The 20784-nt window shown below is 41.3% G+C and overlaps 1 protein-coding gene across 3 annotated transcripts; it reads right to left on the bottom strand.

Annotated features, from left to right (window-relative positions):
- Nucleotides 1-2202: 2202 nt before the first annotated feature.
- LOC139456131 (sulfotransferase 1C2-like) lies at nucleotides 2203-20784 on the bottom strand. 3 transcript variants are annotated; one of them, XM_071237666.1, is made up of 6 exons: nucleotides 20740-20784; nucleotides 19788-19966; nucleotides 18897-19220; nucleotides 17007-17110; nucleotides 15416-15602; nucleotides 2203-2554 (listed from the first exon to the last, which is right to left on the bottom strand). In XM_071237666.1, the coding sequence occupies exons 1-6, from the start codon at nucleotides 20751-20753 to the stop codon at nucleotides 2445-2447; spliced, it is 918 nt and encodes a 305-aa protein (XP_071093767.1). In that variant the 5' UTR covers nucleotides 20754-20784; the 3' UTR covers nucleotides 2203-2444. The 3 variants fall into 3 exon arrangements, with proteins under 3 accessions (XP_071093767.1, XP_071093769.1, XP_071093766.1); XM_071237668.1 differs by lacking the exons at nucleotides 15416-15602; nucleotides 17007-17110; nucleotides 18897-19220; nucleotides 19788-19966; nucleotides 20740-20784 and adding exons at nucleotides 4725-4917; nucleotides 5431-5534; nucleotides 7235-7558; nucleotides 8178-8356; nucleotides 9387-9593 and having other exon boundaries at nucleotides 2214-2554; XM_071237665.1 differs by lacking the exon at nucleotides 2203-2554 and adding an exon at nucleotides 9858-12131.

Below are 20784 nucleotides of genomic sequence, written 5' to 3'. Positions count from 1 at the left end.
TGCTATGAGACAGAATGTGCCTTTGCAAACCATTCTGACTACAGCCGGGTGGAGTGGATCCTCCACATTTACCAAGTATTACAACAAACCTGTAAATAATGACTCTGCGTTTGCTTTGTCAATTCTCGATAAAAGTTCTTGTTAATGAAAATTGCTCAGTCACATCATTGGAAGCTGTAAATTATACCTGAAATAAACTCAATTTTGTTTATCAGTGACTGTTTTGTGGTTTGTTTGAAACCCTGAACGCTTTAAACATCTCACGTGATCACGTACTACGACGTGATTGGTTGAAATATAATTGAAAATTAAACGAGACTTACAAGTAAGTTGAAGTTTGATTAAGATTATATGAAACTAATCACAAGTATAGGGATCACGTGCCCACCCTACTACTGCAGTAGCTGTCTCCCACCCTGTGTGGTTACGGGTTTCAAACACTTTAAAGTCTGACTCTGACCTCGCTTTCGCTATCTCACGTGATCCCTATACTTTTGATTAGTTTCATATAATCTTAATCAAACTTCAGCTTACTTGTAAGTCTCGTTTAATTTTCAAATATAATCATGGAGACTCGTCACGTTCCAAGGACTTGGAAGTTGAAGTACATAGACTTGCAAGTGGTTGTTTGAGATTGCCAATTTGGACGTTTCATTTGTTCATATTTGCATATTATCATTAAACTAGCTATCAGCTTATATTCAGCATTTGTTCTTTGTTTGAAACACCTGTGCTTTAAACATCTCACGTGATCACGATCTACGTCGTGATTGGTTGAAATATAATCGTAGATTAAACGAGACTTACCTGTAAGTTGAAGGTTGATATAGATTATATGAAATAATCACAAGTAGGAGGGATCACGTGCCCTCCCGAACTTATACAGTTACCCACCCTGCTATCTACAGGGTTTCAAACGCTTTAAAGTCTGACGCCTGGTTCGCTCTCGCAATCTCACGTGATCCCTCCTACTTGTGATTATTTCATATAATCTATATCAACCTTCAACTTCCAGGTAAGTCTCGTTAATCTACGATTTTCGGTTGACAGCAATGATTAACTGCCGGTTACTTCGTCAAAGGGAAACTCAATTGGACCGTCAAACGTCGGTTTCAACAAGTCCCGCTGTCTGCTCAGGTATGAATGTCATCTGCAGAAGCTTCAATAACGGCTCGTGTTACAGAGACAACAGTAGACTTACTCTCGTGTGTTGTCTGTCAAAAGCCGGGACACACTGGTCCAGGTCACAACTCACGGATTGGTCAATTCGGACGAATTGGAAATTGCATACATAACCCCCATGCACAAACGACACAAGACGCGAGTAAACGAAAAACGGGACAGCACCTTCACAATGCATTTTCAGTTTCAACTTGAGGAATATTCCGAGAGGACAAGAGCATATAAAAGGCAGCTCGAGCGACTTATAGGGCGAGTATGGTCATCCAGAGAGGTAGAACATTTGTGCCCGGAGCAATATTCCAGCAGCTTCAGCCTCTGGTGTCTGCATGTCACAACTTTTGAGGTACAATAGAGCATGCTCTTTCCATTAAAATTTCAAAGAACCTCATACGACTCTTGCTCAAGCGTTGTTTCATCAGGACTGCAGGTATGTCATCGTGGACTTGATTGATCTTAATGTGCAATAAAATTGAAATTTTGCGTTAAATCATTTCGTTTATTGTATTAGTAGCAGATGACGTTCAAACTTCACAGGGAGTCACGGGTGGTCCAGTGGAGGCTGTGAAGAGTTGCGTCCCTTAGGCGTGCCCTTACCTATGATCGTGGGTTCGAATAACACGCCATCCTGATGATGTTTCTAGGGTTGCATCACCTTGCCCTGTCCGGGGTTTGCATTAGTACCAGCTTTCCTCTAACGTAAACTGCCACACCGTGATATAACTTAAATAGTGTTCAAAGCGGCGTAACTCACTCGCATTACAATCATATTACCCTGCAATAATAGATGTGTAAGAACAATGAATAAATATATTTTATTTCTCGCGTTCATATGATCAACGGTGACAAAATAAGACAATCTCCCATATCATTTCTAAAACATGCAGTATGATACTCAGTAGTTCAGTTGGTCTGTCTGGGGGCACTGGCTGCCCATTCATCCCAGGTACCGTTCTTCCCCTTGCTGGGCGGTCGGGTAGCCTGGTGGTTAAAGCGTTCGCTCGTCACACCGAAGACCCGGGTTCGAATCCCGACATGGATACAAAGTGTGAAGCCCATATCTGGTGTCCCCCGCCGTGATATTGCTGGAATATTGCTTAAAACGGCGTAAAACCATAACTCACTCACTCTTCGCCTTGCATATTTACTTGTTTAATAGTAGGAGGATCCGCTGAACGTGGGTTGGGTTCCTGACAAATAATACTGATAATTGGCATTTAGTTTCATCAACAACATATAAATATGATCACCCTGTTATCTGTTGGCTATTCATACGTGAACACAATGCCTTTAGCTTCAAATTTTCGGTCTATGACGTCATCAAATCTTTCGTCTTGAGCAACTGTTATCCAGTTCTTCCAATCCCCAACTTCACCTGAAAAAATAACGGTACATGATTTTAGTCCTTAAAGAAGTAAAAACATGAGTAAGTACTCAAGTAATACACGAGTAAGTACTTAAGTCCTCAAGCAAGTAATATATGCCATGGCCCTGGTACACTGGGACATTGCCCTCTCGACAAACACTATCTACAACTTTCCAATAGTTAACTTTCCCTTTATGTCGAGCATATTCCTGCAGCTCCAGGCTTTTGGGTTTACATTTCACAAGTTTTGAGATACGATCGAGCTTGTTCTTTCTACCAAGATTTCAAAACACGTCATAGGGCCCTAGCTCAGGAGATGTTTGATCCAGGTCGCAAAAGTCAAGGCCTCAGTATAACTTTCTAAACGTTTTATGTTACGAATATGGAGAGCATTTAGGTAATAGGACCTTTAACACTTGGACCTTTTCTAACCAGTGCGTGTCCTCCCAACAAGCAATATAGTAGTTGTAACCTATACTAACCAGTGTGTGTCCTCACGACAAGCAATATAATACTTGTAACCTATACTAACCAGTGTGTATCCTCACGACAAGCAATATAATACTTGTAACCTATACTAACCAGTGTGTATCCTCACGACAAGCAATATAGTACTTGTAACCTATACTAACCAGTGTGTGTCCTCACGACAAGCAATATAATACATGTAACCTATACTAACCAGTGTGTATCCTCACGACAAGCAATATAGTAGTTGTAACCTATACTAACCAGTGTGTATCCTCACGACAAGCAATATAATACTTGTAACCTATACTAACCAGTGTGTATCCTCACGACAAGCAATATAGTACTTGTAACCTATACTAACCAGTGTGTGTCCTCACGGCAAGCAATATAATACATGTAACCTATACTAACCAGTGTGTATCCTCACGACAAGCAATATAGTACTTGTAACCTATACTAACCAGTGTGTATCCTCACGACTAGCAATATAATACTTGTAACCTATACTAACCAGTGTGTATCCTCACGACAAGCAATATAATACTTGTAACCTATACTAACCAGTGTGTATCCTCACGACAAGCAATATAATACATGTAACCTATACTAACCAGTGTGTATCCTCACGACAAGCAATATAATACTTGTAACCTATACTAACCAGTGTATATCCTCACGACAAGCAATATAATACTTGTAACCTATACTAACCAGTGTGTATCCTCACGACAAGCAATATAATACTTGTAACCTATACTAACCAGTGTATATCCTCACGACAAGCAATATAATACTTGTAACCTATACTAACCAGTGTGTGTCCTCACGACAAGCAATATAATACTTGTAACCTATACTAACCAGTGTGTATCCTCACGACAACCAATAAATACTTGTAACCTATACTAACCAGTGTGTATCCTCACGACAACCAATAAATACTTGTAACCTATACTAACCAGTATAAGCAATATAATACTTTGGACCAACTCTACTGGTTAGATTGTTCTCATGAAATGCTATATAATATTTGGGACCTATTCTTACCAGTGCGTGCAATAAAATACTTGTATCCTATTCTAACCCATATGTTTGTTTGTTTGTTGTTTAACGCCGTACTCAACAATATTCCAGCTATATGACGGCGGTCTGTAAATAATAGAGTCTGGAGCAGACAATCAAGTGATTGATATCATGAGCACTGATCCACGCAATTGGGATCGATGACATGCATCAACCAAGTCTGCGAGCGTGACCACCCGATCCCGTTAGTCACCTCTTACGAAAAGCATAGTCGCCTTTTACGGCAAGCATGGTTTGCTGAAGACCTATTCTACCCCGGATCTTCACGGGCCCTAATCCATATGTGTCCTCACAACAAACAATACAATGCATGATTGACCTCGTGAGCATCTGTGTGCGCGGTTGGGATAGGATGACATGCACCTGCCTAATCACCGAGCCTCACCACCCAATCCCATTAGTCTCTTGCGACAAGCTTTGGTTGCTGTAGATGGATTCTCAACCGGAATCTTCACGAGTTAACCCGTTGGTGTCCCCTCAATAAGCATTATAATACTAGGGACATACTCTATCCCGTGTGTGTCCTAACAAAAAGCAATAAAATACTTGGGACCTACTTCAACTCGGATGGTCGTGTGATTTACGATTCAAATGAAGACAATGGCAAACCTCACATTAATCTCACCTTTTCTGTACATCCCTTCGTGTCCTTCCTTCCAGACTTCTGACCGATTGCCATTTGGTAATTCCTCCTTCACGTCCGTGGCTGCAACCTTCAGATTCTTAAAGCTGCATGCCTCTGCTATTTGCTCACATAGTTCTTCAGTGACTGACTCGCCGATGAACTCGGCAACCTTTTTGATGTTTTCAACAGTATCCTAAAATGAGAACCATCAGGGTGATTCTGTACAGCCAAATGTTTTGGCCAGCTCCTTCTCTTAAACTGGTGGTGACATATCTTCCAAAGATAACATAATTGCTAAATTGTGAAAACACAAAACGTTTCCTCTTTTTCCAAAACCACGTATCCGCTCAACATCAAAAGGAAGTACACCCACATGTGTGATTGTGGCCAACATTGCAACAAACAAGAAATTGTTATTCGCCAGTGAATTACCCATTTGCTTCGGGTATCACAGGCGATATTACACGCCTCATATCAATGAGTATATCAAACAACAGATGACATGGGCATGGCGTCACCTTGGAGTAACAATTTCAAAGTGGGAATTTTCAAATGTTTACTTTCTTTTGCCCGGTAGTGTATATAGATGTACTAAGTTCAACATATTGATGGAATACAAATCAATCTTTCTAACTGTGTACTTAGCTGACCATGACATCTTGTCTATACAGGCCATCTTTGTCTTAAACGATGAAAAATTACAAACCTTTTTCAAGTTTTCATAAAACAATGTTAAGATAGGCAAGTCCGGGTTGTCCTGTTTCACCTGCTGCCAATCCTTCAGATAGTCGAAATAACAACCACTGCTGACTGAAACATTTGACGCTCTCATATATATTTATATAAAACTTCAAAAACCTATTTGTACATAATAACGTATGTCAACAAGGCCGGACCCCTGAAAATTCGGGTTAGAATGGGTCTTCAGCAACCCCTGTTTGCCGTAAACGGTGAGTTGAGGTGAGGTGAGGTGAAATTGGATTTAACATTGCGTCCAAGATTATTGCACTTATATAGCGACGTGCATGCACGTTTGTGTGTGGCTGCTTGTACTAGTCCGGACTAATGCCGATTTATAGTGCCAGCTCACTGAGATACCATGCTTCAGTTTAACATGAATACCCCACTCAGACACAGTATACTGACTCCGAGCCGACCAGTCCTTGTTTTAGCCCCTTAATGTCGAGCGCCAGACAGGGAAACAGGACCATTTTTTAACGTGTTTTGGTATGACGCGGCCGGGGATCGAACTCCGGGCCTTCCGCTCTCCGGGGGCGGACACTCTACCACTAGACCACGGAGGCGGTATGGTCATAAACGGCGACTGTGCTTGTCATAAGAGGCGACTAACGGGATCGGGTGGTCAGGCTCGCAGACTTGGTTGACGCATGTCATCGTATCCCAATTGCGTGGATCGATGATCACGATGTCAATCACTGGATAGTCTTGTCGAGACTCGATTATATACAGATCGCCGTCATATAGAATATTGCTGAGTGTTGCGTTAAACAACCACCAAACAAACAAACATAAACACAAGAAGGTACACACTGAAGCAGCGATGCTACGTAGAACCACATGACACATTCAGAGAGCGAACCATGTAAGAACGCTAAACCCACATTCAGGCTGCAGGACGTTAGAGCGTGGGAAGAAAGCCCATAGAGATGCAGGTCTCAGATGTTCACCACTTTGGTAAAATCCACAAGCTCGGGTATAGAGCTGACAATGCTTGAAACATTATCAGGGTGAACCGTTTCGAACCCACGTTCATAGGTTTTGGGTGTGCCCAAGGGCCTTAACTATGCACAACGAATTGTGGCGTCTTACACGACTCATCTTACCGAGGTGGGAACTGACTATAAAAGTCCAGTTTCCATCCTTTTCGAACTAGACTGGAGTTTATGGGCTCGATCGTAGCGCCACCAGTGGTTATTACGAGTTGTGTCCCTTCTATGCCCCTCCTATTGGCCAATCAGATTCCACCTCTTGTATCACTTGCATTTGCTTCAAACTAAATGGCGGCGCCCAGTTTAGTCGATCTGATGAATAATCAAGTTCTATATTGTGACAAAACGGGTCTTACATCGCAAAGTGCATCAGATCAGGTGAGCATCTTGATTAAAATCATGAAAAAATTTGGAAAATATCTGCTGACGCCGAGTTGGCGGTGCACATCCTTTGCAATCTTGCAATCGACCGAAACGTGCACGACAGTTTACTAACCGGATTTCGATTTCGGGACGCGATTTCGATTTGACTATGCAGACTCGTTAGTCCAGCCAAAATATGACTCCATAATACCAGCCCAGTTCGGCATGGGAGGATGTACACGAATATGCCACCGTGAACTGTATGGGATTATTTGCTAAAGAAAATTATGTCAATTGTTGACTTCTTTAAGCATCACATTAATATAGCATATCTGCTATTAGATTATTGTAAACACATACAAGCCGTTTGTTCCCACGATCAGCGGCTTGATAAGACTTAATTGAATCTTCACTCACCTTTTCCTACCAGGAACAGATCCAGATATTCTGAATACGTTCCTTCAAACCCGAGACTCTGTTTGAGTCCGTTGACATGGTGATAATACGATACGCTAACATCCTTTGGATTTCGCATGATGAAGATTGTTTTTATTCGCTTCTCCACCAGTTTCTCCGGGAGATGGCGGAGGTAAAGATGCGAGTTTAGAACCCGCGGTGAGGGAAGTTCATCAGCCCGCTCATATTTCGGCATCCCCAACATGGCGATCTCTTTCGGCTTGTTGTGGTACTCAGAGTTACCGGCCCTGAGCATGGTGACGATTTCCCACAACCAGTGGGTACCTGGAAGGATCAGAATAGACAGAATTGTGTCAGTTGGGTTTAACGCCGCTTTGAATGGAATTACATGTCACAAATTAGGTGAGTTTAAGTAACTTTGCTCGCGATGAGTAGATAGATAAGTGATCGTGTTCGTCAGCATGACGTGACAGTTTCTAAGGTTTCGGTTTTGCCTCACACTGTTTCACATGCTGACTGCACAGTTAAACAACATTCTCTCAAAACACTAGAAATCAATTTATTCGTATTAAAATTGTTTATTGAGTAAATCGTCTTTCTCGTGTTTCCACACTAAACCACATTCTTACTGCGGCGTTCAACAACATTCGTTCACACACTAGAAATCATATCATTCATTTTGAGATCATTTATTGAGTAAATCGTCTATCTCGTGTTTCCACCCTGACCGACATGCTTACTGCGGCGTAATTAACATTCACTCACACACTAGAAATCATATTATTCATTTCAAAATCATTTATTGAGAACATCGTCTATCTCGTGTTTCCACCCTGACCGACATGCTTATTGCGGTGTTGAACAACATTCACTCACACTCTAGAAATCATATTATTCATTTTAAAATCACTTACTGAGTAAATCTTCTATCTCAGGTTCTTACCACATTTGGGATATGCCGCTATCAGGACGTCATCGTCCCTCAGCTCGAGCTTCTGAACATTTCGGATCATTTCCATATCATCCTCAGGGGTGGTGCCAACTCTCCGAAGGACGCCATCATTTATGTAGAAGGACCACCCATGACCATTCTCATTCCGGTAGTCCAGAATCTCGGGAGTTCTATGAAGGATGAGTGTGTGAGTGGTTGAGTGAGTGAGTGAGTTGGTTTTAACGCCGTTAATGAGTTGTTTCTTTAATGTGTCAGCAAACCTGACGCAAGTTTCTGACGTTTGGTAATTGTTGCCCCCATCGAGAATGGTATGTTGCTTACTATCCAACGATCATAATTATGATGAACCTGGGTTCCAAACCCGCGGATCCTCACACTCGCAAGGGGCGCAATTCTGCATAATTTATTGCCGCGCCATAGACAACTGAGTGCCAATACTGCCCCCTCCTTTAAGTTATGTGTTTTTCGCAAAGAAATGTAATGTACGTTGATAACCTAACAAAATGAGTAATAAGTAGACCTGAAATGACATCGTTTCAGCAAAAAGTTGCTATTTTCTGCAGAAATTTGCTATTTTTCTTCAACAGGTTCTAAATTCTTGAACTGTGTGTGATACAACCGAGCTGATTGTAGCTGTATTTTCCCATGCTAGTACCTTCTCTCCACAACGTAATCACAACAAAACACGCCTAAACGGATGCAAAAACAATCATTACATAATTCCAATTCGCTTTCTCACCCGACATACATGAATTGCTAAAACATACTATTTGTCACATTTAGAAAACATATCGAGCTTTAAACACGAATTTCATTATCCACTCATACTCCCAGGGGAAGGTGCGCCATGGAGCACTACACCGATCACACTGACTAGTGATCAGACCCGTTTCCCTAGCGTGTGACAGTATTGAACGAGTAGTTGCAGCGGTAGAGGAGATACAGTTTGAGAACCAATAAACGATTTCAAATTAACAATTACCTCCCTTTGCCTAGCTCCAAGTATATGAGATACTTTCCCGCACCTCACACCCGTACGTACTGTATATCTGACGGATTATGCCGAGGGCTGCCGAATGCATGTCATCGGGATATGGGGGCGTCGTCAACCGAACATCTGCCCTATCGTCGCGTATGGTGTTAACTAATAAAAATCAATGCATTAACGCTGAGGCTTATTTGAGGAGAAAATATACTTACTGTCGTCTTTCCATGTTAATCAGTACTAGTTATAACGAACGCTTGAAACTGACTTCCTTGTTGACAGAACGTCCAACAGCGCGTGACTTCGCTTTCATCATAGTCATGTGACACTGATTACTCGTTCAACGTTCAGTGTGCTTTGTCCTTTGTATGATTGTGGGTTAAACTGGTCTCGGTCGACTGTTGCGTTATGACAGTCACCTAGTTTACTGCACACCGTTGGGAGGGTGGTAGTGTGGGTGCTGTTGGTCGCCCTAGTCATGTTTTAGGGCCTGGCCCGCGCTTTTCAGTTTCGCCAAAGTAGCACGTGTCCAGGTCCTCCATCAGTTCGAGCTGTCCTGTCCCACATGAAGCGGCCACAAAGGGGACATAACAGAAAAACTGTTCAAAGCAAACTAGCTCACTCTGTAATGATATTAATATACGTGTAAAAACAATAGTTATTATAAATATACTTTATTTCTTGTGTACATATGCTCAACAGTAACAAAATGTTCTTCCATAACATTTCTAAATACAGTAGAACACGGATATAACGAACACGGATATAGCGAACAAACGGATACAACGAACTGTTAAAAAATCACCGATTTATCTCCTATATAATATCATATAAACTTTACGTATATAACGAACTCTCTACAGCGAACTAACGGATATAGCGAACTAATGTCTGATCACCGACAAGGCCCATCTATCACTAATTAGTGACGTGTATAGCGAACTGAGAAATCTCACTCAGTGTTAACTGTCACTGTACATGCAATATAATACTAAAAAAGAAACGCACAGTTAGTATGTGGTTCATTGAAACTGACTTGACAAAAAATCGGGTATACATATATTGGAGATATGTTAATGGATAATTTTTGGTGGCCTGATATTAGACAAACGGTGCGTCAAAACTCAGCCTTTGTCGATTTGCAATGTCTTAAACGGCATTGTTTTCACACTTGTTCAAAAATGTCATGGAGGAAAACAGTAAAGCAAAATGCACGTGCGAGTTATGGCATTCGTAACTCGTGGTATAATAATTTGTCATTCAGTTGTCATCATTTTTCAAGTTCGAAAATGCCGAGACTCCGTGCTGCCGGGCGGAACATCGCCATTCGACGTATCCAAAGAGGGGAATCGGAGTCTTCTGTTGCACGCCACTTCAACATCCACCATTTGCCGCCTTTGGGACCGACACACACAGTTCAATTCCACTGCAGACCGGCCGAGAACCGACCAACCATGAATCACCACCCCTGCACAGGATCGCTACATTCGACTGCTCCACCTACGTCATCGCAATGCCACAGCTACGGAGACTGCAGGACCCATTCCTGGTAGGAGGAGGATATCGGACTAGACTGTCAGGAACCATCTTCACGAGGCTGGAATCCGACCCAGAAGACCAGTTATCGTCCCTGTTTTCCAACGGATCTATCGACAGCGACGCTTGCGTTGGTACCATACCTTACAGCCTTGGAATTTGAGAAACTGAAGACGAGTGTGATGTAGCGATGAATTACATTTGCTTCTTTACCGGCGAGATGGAAGACAACGTGTTTATCGTCGTTGAAATGAGCGTTTTGTCCCACATTGTGTGAGTGAATTCGACAATTCCGGTGGCGGTAGTGTCATGGTGTGGAGAGCCATATCCTACATCACGAGATCTGACTTGGTTGTGGTTCAGGGACATTTGACAGCAAATCGCTACATTAATCACATTCTTCAACCTAAACTTCTTCCAATCATTGACTGCCAGAGGAAGCTGTTTCCACAGGACAACCCTCCAACGCACACAGCTCGTGTCACGGTAGACTACCTTCATAATGCCAACATCAACGCTTTACCCTGGCCGACGAGATTTCCAGATCTCAACCAATTCGAACACCTCTGGGATGAACTCGATCGACATTTACGTCAACGTCAGAACACGCCGCAGACACTCCCACAACTGGCCAACGCGCTACAAGCAGAATGGCGCAGAATTCCGCAGGACAGAATTCGTACACTTACCCAGTCAGTGCCGAGGAGATGCTGAGCCGTGATTGCTGCCCGGGGCGGTCACACTAGATATTGAGTTCAGCGCAACCTTGTGGCCTTATGTGACATGACAATGAACAGTTTTCGATGGCTTTGTGACACGACAACATGTGACTATCGAGCTCCAAAATTTCATATTTGTATCTATGATATTAAATTAAATATGTCGACTTTATTGGGTACAATAAATTTACTAAAGAGCTACCTGTGCGTTTCTTTTTGTGTGTATGTGAATCTCTGTTTGTCACTTTGTAATATAATGCATATAATTAAAAATCTGTATATATGTATCAGGAGAAGGGCCACATTTGTTGGATAACTATTGTCAAGTCCCTTGACAATATATTTCAATAAAATATGTTTAAAACACAACTCACTCACTCATCCACACCCATCTCGTGACAACACTGGTTGATTCCTCCACACCTTACCACGGTGTCAGTGTCAACAATACAAAGGTTAGCACTCATGTCCACTGTTTGACATTGACATGCAACATACATATTAATATTCATAGATATGTGCTTGATACATATAAATGTTATTTTGGTATTTAGTTTCCACAATATATTTAAATGATCAGCCTGTAATCCGTCAGCTATTCATACGTGAATACAATGCCTGTTCCCTCAAACGTTCGGTCTATGACGTCATCAAATCTTTCGTTTTGAGCAACTGTTATCCAGTTCTTCCAATCACCAACTTCACCTGAAACAATAACAGGACATGAATCCTTAAGTATTTTAGTAAGTAATACATGATTAGGTCCTTAAGTAAGTAAACATGAGTAAGTCCTTAAGCCCTTAAGTAAGTTATATACATATGTTAGTCCTTAAGTAAGTAATACATATGAGATTCCTTAAGTAAATAATACAAGAGTAAGTCCTGGAGTAATTAATACATATGTAAGTCCTTAAGTAAGTTATACATATGTAAGTCTTTAAGTAAGTACTACATATATAAATCCCTAAGTAAGTAATACATATGTAAGTCCTTAAGTAAGTAATACATATGTGAGTCCTTAAGCAATTAATACATATGTGAGTCCTTAAGCAATTAATACATATGTACGTCCTTAAGTAAGTAATATATATGTTAGTCCTTAAGATAGTGATACAAGAGTAAGTCCTGAAGTAATTAATACATATGTAAGTCCTTAAGTAAGTAATACATATGTAGTTCCTAAAGTAAGTAATACATATGTAAGTCCTTAAGTAAGTAAGTAATACAAGAGTAAGTCCTGAAGTAATTGATACATATGTAAATCCTTAAGAAATAAAAGAGTGAGTCCTGAAGTAATAATTTATGCATATGTAAGACCTCAAGTAAGTAATACATATGTAAGTCATGAAGTTATTAATACATATGTAAGTCCTTAAGTAAATAATACATACGTAAGTCCTTAAGTAAGTAATGCATATGTAAGTCCTAAAGAAATTAATACATATGTAAGTCCTTTAGTAAGTAATAAATGTGTAAGTCCTAAAGTAAGTTATACATATGTAAGTCCTTAAGTAGGATAGGATAGGATAAGTTTTATTCCATACTGAAGGCCTCAGGTCCATAGTACAATTCTGTTTTCGGGAGTTGTTACAGATCCGTTTAACAGGTCATATTCTAATTAACATAGCATGATAAATGAACATTGATAGATTTTTTAGAGTATCTTTATCAGTTGTTGACATGATCGTTGTAAATCTTTGTAGAGTGGGATGTACGTAACAAGGCAGATCAATATATTTTCTTCTAAGGTGGTCGTATTTTGGACAAACTAACAGAAAATGAAACTCATCTTCAATCACATTTAAATCACATTGCTCACATATTCTCAATTCTCTGTCTATGTTTCTATGCCTGCCTACTTCGATCCTAAGTCTATGAGAGCTGCATCTAAATTGTGCTAAACTTATTCTAAACCTTTTAAAGTTGATGTCAAACAAATAGTATTCTGGGGAAATTGTTGTCTTGAAAAGCTTGTAATAATTGCGTTTTTCTGAACTTAAAACATGCGATGCCCATTTTTGCAAGTATATATCCTTGAGTAAGTAATACATATGTAAGTCCAAGTAGGACTAACAATGTTTGAGACAGGATATCAACCACATTTGAGATTGGATATTAACCATGTTTAAGACACGATATCAACAATGTTTGAGACAGGATATTTTAGGCCACTGCTTCAAAACACATGTTTTTACCTGAAATCATTTCTGCAATAGCATGGTGACCTGTTTTAACCGGGTCCGGGTCCGGGTCCCGGCCAGGCAAGCAGTATACAACTTGAGGCGTAGTATTTACCCGAGTGTGTCCTCACAAAAAGCAAAATAATACTTGGGACCTCCTATAACCCGTGTGTCCTCACAACAAGCAATATTATACTTGGGCCCTACTATAATCTGTGTGTCCTCACAACAAGCAATATTATACTTGGACCCTACTATAATCTGTGTGTCCTCACAACAAGCAATATTATACTTGGACTCTACTATAACCCGTGTGTCCTCACAACAAGCAATATTATACTTGGACCCTAGTATAACCCGTGTGTCCTCACAACAAGCAATATTATACTTGGACCCTACTATAATCTGTGTGTCCTCACAACAAGCAATATCATACTTGGACTCTACTATAATCTGTGTGTCCTCACAACAAGCAATATTATACTTGGGCTCTACTATAACCCGTGTGTCGTCAGAGCAAGCAATATTATACTTGGACACTACTATAATCTGTGTGTCCTCACAACAAGCAATATTATACTTGGACTCTACTATAACCCGTGTGTCCTCACAACAAGCAATATTATACTTGGACCCTACTATAATCTGTGTGTCCTCACAACAAGCAATATTATACTTGGACCCTAGTATAACCCGTGTGTCCTCACAACAAGCAATATTATACTTGGACCCTACTATAATCTGTGTGTCCTCACAACAAGCAATATCATACTTGGACTCTACTATAATCTGTGTGTCCTCACAACAAGCAATATTATACTTGGGCTCTACTATAACCCGTGTGTCGTCAGAGCAAGCAATATTATACTTGGACACTACTATAATCTGTGTGTCCTCACAACAAGCAATATTATACTTGGACTCTACTATAACCCGTGTGTCCTCACAACAAGCAATATTATACTTGGACCCTACTATAATCTGTGTGTCCTCACAACAAGCAATATTATACTTGGACTCTACTATAACCCGTGTGTCTTCACAACAAGCAATATTATACTTGGACCCTACTATAATCTGTGTGTCCTCACAACAAGCAATATTATACTTGGACCCTACTATAATCTGTGTGTCCTCACAACAAGCAATATTATACTTGGACCCTACTATAATCTGTGTGTCCTCACAACAAGCAATATTATACTTGGACTCTACTATAACCCGTGTGTCCTCACAACAAGCAATATTATACTTGGACCCTACTATAATCTGTGTGTCCTCACAACAAGCAATATTATACTTGGACTCTACTATAATCTGTGTGTCCTCACAACAAGCAATATTATACTTGGACCCTACTATAATCTGTGTGTCCTCACAACAAGCAATATTATACTTGGACCCTACTATAACCCGTGTGTCGTCAGAGCAAGCAATATTATACTTGGACTCTACTATAATCTGTGTGTCCTCACAACAAGCAATATTATACTTGGGCCCTACTATAATGTGTGTGTCCTCACAGCAACAATATTATACTTGGGACCTACTATAACCCGTGTGTCCACACAGCAAGCAATATAATACTTGGGCCTATCCTAAGCCGTGTGTGTCCTCACAGCAATAAAATACCTGTAACATAATCTAACCTTGTGTCCTCAAAACACAATATAATTCTTGGTACTTCTTCTAATCCGAGTGTGTCATCACACCAAGCAATATAGTATCTGAGACCTACTCTATCCCGGCTCGTCACGTGATTTACGATTCAAATGAGGAAGATAATGACAAACCTAAGATTAACTTCACCTTTTCTGTACATTCCTTTGTGACTTTCTTTCCAGATGTCGGACGAATTACCAAAAGCCTCCTTCACCTCCGTGTCTGCAGCCTTCATCTTCTTAAAGCTGCACGCTTCCGCTATTTGCTCACAGAGTTCATTAGTGACTGACTCTCCGATGAAGTCGGCAACCGTTTTGATGTTTTTAACAGGATCCTAAAAGCACAATCTTCCGGGTTGTTAACCCGCACCAAATGTCGTAGCCAGCACCTTTAGCAAAACTAGGCGTTACCACTTCGGTGAAATGGCCCACATTTAAAAAAATTAAAAAATATAGGACCAAGGCTTCGGCGTAATAGCCGTCCTATTCTATCCATACTCGGATCGAGACGGGGGATAGATTGGTACACCCATCCAATCTTTTTCTCGAAATATACCAGTTATTGACACAACCGGAATCTGGGACCCTGCATACTAAAGCTAAAACTATCTAACAAAGTATAACTACATGTAACTCAAGCAAAAACACAAAACGTTCGCCTATACGTCTAAACTGACAGGCAATAGGAAGTGTAGACTCATGTTTGATGATGACTAAAAATGAAGAAGTTATCCGATGGTATTGCATGTGATACGGGTGTCATGGGTAATATTATATTTATGTAGCGGCCATAAAATTTCCGAGTCCCGTGATGAGATTCGAACCACGGGCCTCCTGATCCGAGGTCGGACACCTTGTCCACATGACCAAAGAGGTTAACCCCGTCAGCAAGCTGACAAGGTAAGGATGTCATCTGTGGGATGTCTCCACGCCCTGCTACATTTATCATGTGGTTAGGTAGCTCACAACAGACATCTTCGCGAGGCAAGAGAGTTAACTGACTTTAAAAGTCCAGTTTCCACCCTTGCCGAACTGGAATTCCTGGGCTCAATCGTAGCGCCGCCAGTGGCTGTTACAAGTTATGTCCTTTCTATGCCTCTCCTATGGACCAATCAGATTCAACCTCGCGTATCACTTGCATTTGATTCAAACAAAACGGTGGCGCCCAGTCAAGACGATCTGATTGATAATCAAGATCTATATTGTGATAAAACGAGTCTTACATCGCGAAGTTCACCAAATCACGTGAGCACCTTGATTAAAAGCATGAAAAGATTTAGAAAATATCTGTTGACAACGAGTTAGCGGTGCACATGCTTTGCAAATCCTGCAGTCGACCGAAATCTGCATGACACTTTACGAACCGGATTTCGATTTCGGTGCGCGATTTTGATTGAACTATGCATAGACTCGTTAGTCCAGCCAAAATCTAACTCCATAATACCAGCCTAGTTCAGCAAGGGTGGAAACTGGACTTTCATAGTTAGTTAACTCACTTGCCTCGGGAAGATGACAACAGATGACATGCACAGGGAACTTATAGGGGCGCAATTTAAGCGAATTTCGATTTGTTTGAAGTTTCTGTTGCCTGTTAGTTTATATAGACGTACCTAGCTGAACAATATCAATACTTATGGACTAAAGGTCTTCATAGACACATCTTCTAACTGTGTACTTACAAGACAAGACGCCTTGTCGACACATGTCATCTAGTTCTTAAACTACAAAAACATACAAACCTTTTTCAAGTTTTCATAAAACAATGTTAAGATAGGCAAGTCGGGGTTGTCCTGTTTCACTTGCCGCCAATCCTTCACGTAGTCGACATAACCACCACCGCTAACTGAAATGTTGAAATAATTATATATCAAACTTCATAAACATATACGTATAAAAATGAATATGTGTAGAACAAGGCCGACACACACTGAAGCAGCGAGGCAACAGAGCAGTTTTTCAAACTTGTAAATTACGACAGCGCAGCACATCGGAGTATCAAAACCCACATTCAGACAGCACAGCACATCAAGGTCAGCACCACGCTCAGACAGCAGTACGCCAGAGCGTTTAAACCCACATTTAGACGGCAGACCGTGAGAGCGTTTAAACCCATTTTCAGACCAGAGCACGTGGGAGCGTATAAAACCACATTCAGACCGCAGCATGTGAGAACGTTTAGCCAGGTCTACACAGGATGCACGCCAGAGAGTTTAAACCCACATTCAGACAACAGCACATTTGAGCCTTAAAGTCCTCATTCAGACAGCGCAGCGCGTTAGTGCGTTAAAACTCACACTCAGGGTGCACAGAAATCAGAGCGTTTAGATTCACATTCTGACAGCACAGCAGATAAAAACATTTAAAACGACGTTCAGGCAGCGCAGCCCGTCAGATCATTTGAACCCACATTCATACAGCGCAGCCCGTCAGATCATTTAAACCCATATTTAGAAAGTGCTGCACGTCAGGGAACTAAGACCCATGTCCAGAAAACAGCACGTCAGAGCATGTGAACCATCATTCAAGGAGAAGCACGTCAGAGCATTTAAACCCACATTCAGACATTGCTGGTTAAATTTAACCATAGCAACTACAACGACCTCCTCTTTGGAAAAATTACACTTAAAAAATCCGCCGTCACAGATACACTCCATTGATGTGGCCATTGTGCATCCTTTTTCGACTTGAGCTTGTATGTCTCACAGTCTTGAACCATGTTATTTTCCCTTCCGCCCAGCACGTATGGTAATGTTATATGCCTAAGAGAAGCAAGTCTAGATTTTCCACAGGCTCAGAATCCATCGAGAAAGGACAGAGCTTGAAAAGAGGCTGGGTCAAAGAATAGGCCTCACTTCAACCCTTATCTGATGGTTATAGGTGAGGTGAAATTGGGTTTAACGTCGCGTCCAAGATTATTGCACTTATATAGCGACGTGCATGCACGTGTATGTGTGTGTGTGTGGCTGCTTGTACTAGTCCGATTTATAGTGCTAGCCCACTGAGATACCATGCCGCAGTTTAACATCAATACCCCACTCAGACACAGTATACTGACTCCGAGCCGACCAGTCCTTGTTTGAGCCCCTTAATGCCGAGCGCCAGACAGGGTAACAACAAGTACCATCTTTTAACGTCTTTTGGTATGACGCGGCTGGGGATCGAACCCCGGACTCTGATGGTTAAGAATGTGCTCACAAATTCATATTGACTCCAGCACTTCTTTCCTCGATACATGTGCTATTAGTCTTTAATCCACTATCTCAATGGAGCTGCTTTTCCATTTAATGGAATAGTTTGTGTGTATCAAAAATATATATGTTCAGACTTGGGACAAACGGGATTCGATCCCAGGATCTGCGGTGCTCTAGGGACACAACAGTGAATTGCGGCGCCGTAGACGACTGTGCCACCGTGAAGTGTGTCGGGTTTAATTGCTGCAGAGATTTAGTTTAATGTATTATATCATTAATATCTGTTTACTTAAATTTTAAATTAAATGTTAAAATACCCATTTCAGCCATTAGATTATTATATAAATACACATGTGTGGTAATAACCTTATTAAACCATCAGGCTTTGTTATTATCATGAGGCTTGATGTTACTTAATAGCATCAACATTTCACTCACCTTTTCCTTCCAGAAACAGATCCAGATATTCTGAATATGTCCCTTCAAAGCCAGCATCCTGTTTGAGTCCGCTGACATGATGATAATAAGATACGCTGACATCTTTTGGATTTCGCATGATGAAGATTGTTTTGATTCGCTTCTCCACCAGTTTCTCCGGGAGATGACAGAAGTGAAGATGTGAGTTTAGAACCCGCGGTGAGGGAAGTTCATCTGCCCGCTCTAACTTCGGCATCCCTAACATGGCGATCTCCTTCTTTTTCTTGTGGTACTCAGAGTTACCGGCCCTGAGCATAGTGACGATTTCCCACAACCAATGGGTACCTGGAAAGATCAGGGTGAGGATAAATCACAGCATTGGAGTGAGGTGGGTTAAACGCCTCTTTGAAAGGAATTTCTGTGTAAGCCAGCATGCTATGTTGTTTCTTTGTTGTTTAATACCGCACTCAGCAATATTCCAGCTATATGACAGCGGTCTGTAAATAATCGAGTCTGGACCAGACAATCCAGTCATTGACATCATGAGCATCGATCCATGCAATTGGGATACGATGACATACATCAACCAAGTCAGCATGCCTGACCACCAGATCCCGTTAGTCGACTCTTACGACAAGCATAGTCGCCTTTTACAGCAAGCATGGGTTGCTGAAGATCTATTCTACCCCGGATCTTCATGGGTCCAGCATGATGTGGTAGCACGTCGTCATATGAACAGGGTACACCTCATAAACCAGGTGAGGTTAAGCAACGTTGGTCGAGGAGAGATGGATGGGTGAACGTGTTCTTCAGTTTGACAAGAGAGTTTCTAGGGGGTTTAGGGGTTTTGCCACACACTGAACCTCATGCCTTAAATTTTTTTTGCGTAAATTGTATATCTCAGGTTCTTACCACATTTGGAATATGCTGCTATGATGACGTCGTCGTCCCTAAGCTCGAGCTTCTGAACATTTCGGATAATTTCCATATCATCCTCCGGGGTGGTGCTAACTCTCCGGAGGACGCCGTCATTTATGTAGAAGGACCACCCATGACCATTTTCATTCCGGTAGTTCAAAATCTCAGGAGTTCTGTCAAGAATGCGTGGGTGAGTTGGGGTTTAACGCTGCTTTGAACACTATGAGTTATATCACGGTTCAATGTGAGAGCAGGTCTTAGACGTTAAGTGGTTAAGGTATATCTCATTGGGCAGCACTATAAATCGGCATTAGTCCGGACAAGTACAAGCAGCCACACACACACACATACATACACACACACACACACACACACACACACACACACACACACACACACACACACACACACACACACACACACGTGCATGCACGTCACTATTTAAGTGCAATAATCTTGGACGTGACCTTAAACCCCATTTCACCTCACATGTAATAAACAACCATATCCCTTATCGACCGAATATTTAACACGAATGTTCTCATGAACTCCTATTGCCAGAGAAAGGTGCCGTTGAGCATTATAACGATCACACCGACAAGTGATCCAAGCGTCTTACAATATTGAAAGAGTGGTTGTAGTGGTAATTTGATTTAGGGCGTACTTGAATATAAGGAGATCTTTCTGCATCCAAAGTAACGAGTGTAAATGTAACGATAACCTCCCTTTGCCTAGCTGTAGGTACATGAAATACTTCGCGCACCCCAATCTCCTACATACCGTGCCTCTGATGGATTAAGCCGAGAGGAGCCGAATGCATGTTATCAGGATATAGGGGCCTCGTCAACCGAACATCTGCCCAATACGTTTATTGTCATGTATGGTGTTAACTAATAAAAATCATTGCATGAACGCTGAGGCTTATTTGAGGAGAATATATACTTACTGTCGTCTTTCCATGTTAATCAGTACTTGTTATAACGAACGCTTG

The sequence above is a fragment of the Haliotis cracherodii genome, unplaced genomic scaffold (genome assembly GCF_022045235.1).
Source record: "Haliotis cracherodii isolate W230 unplaced genomic scaffold, xgHalCrac1.p SCAF_11, whole genome shotgun sequence".
NCBI lineage: Eukaryota > Metazoa > Mollusca > Gastropoda > Lepetellida > Haliotidae > Haliotis > Haliotis cracherodii.
The sequence above is the reverse complement of the archived record's forward strand: the minus strand, read 5'-3'. Positions and strand labels throughout refer to the sequence as shown.

Excerpts from the sequence above, each read along its gene's own strand:
- LOC139456131 (XM_071237668.1), bottom strand. Across the intron at positions 4,918-5,430 it reads TTTATGAAAACTTGAAAAAG|GATACTGTTGAAAACATCAA; the intron begins GTTTGTAATTTT and ends TTCTCATTTTAG. Across the intron at positions 2,555-4,724 it reads CGAAGGGATGTACAGAAAAG|GTGAAGTTGGGGATTGGAAG; the intron begins GTGAGATTAATG and ends TTATTTTTTCAG.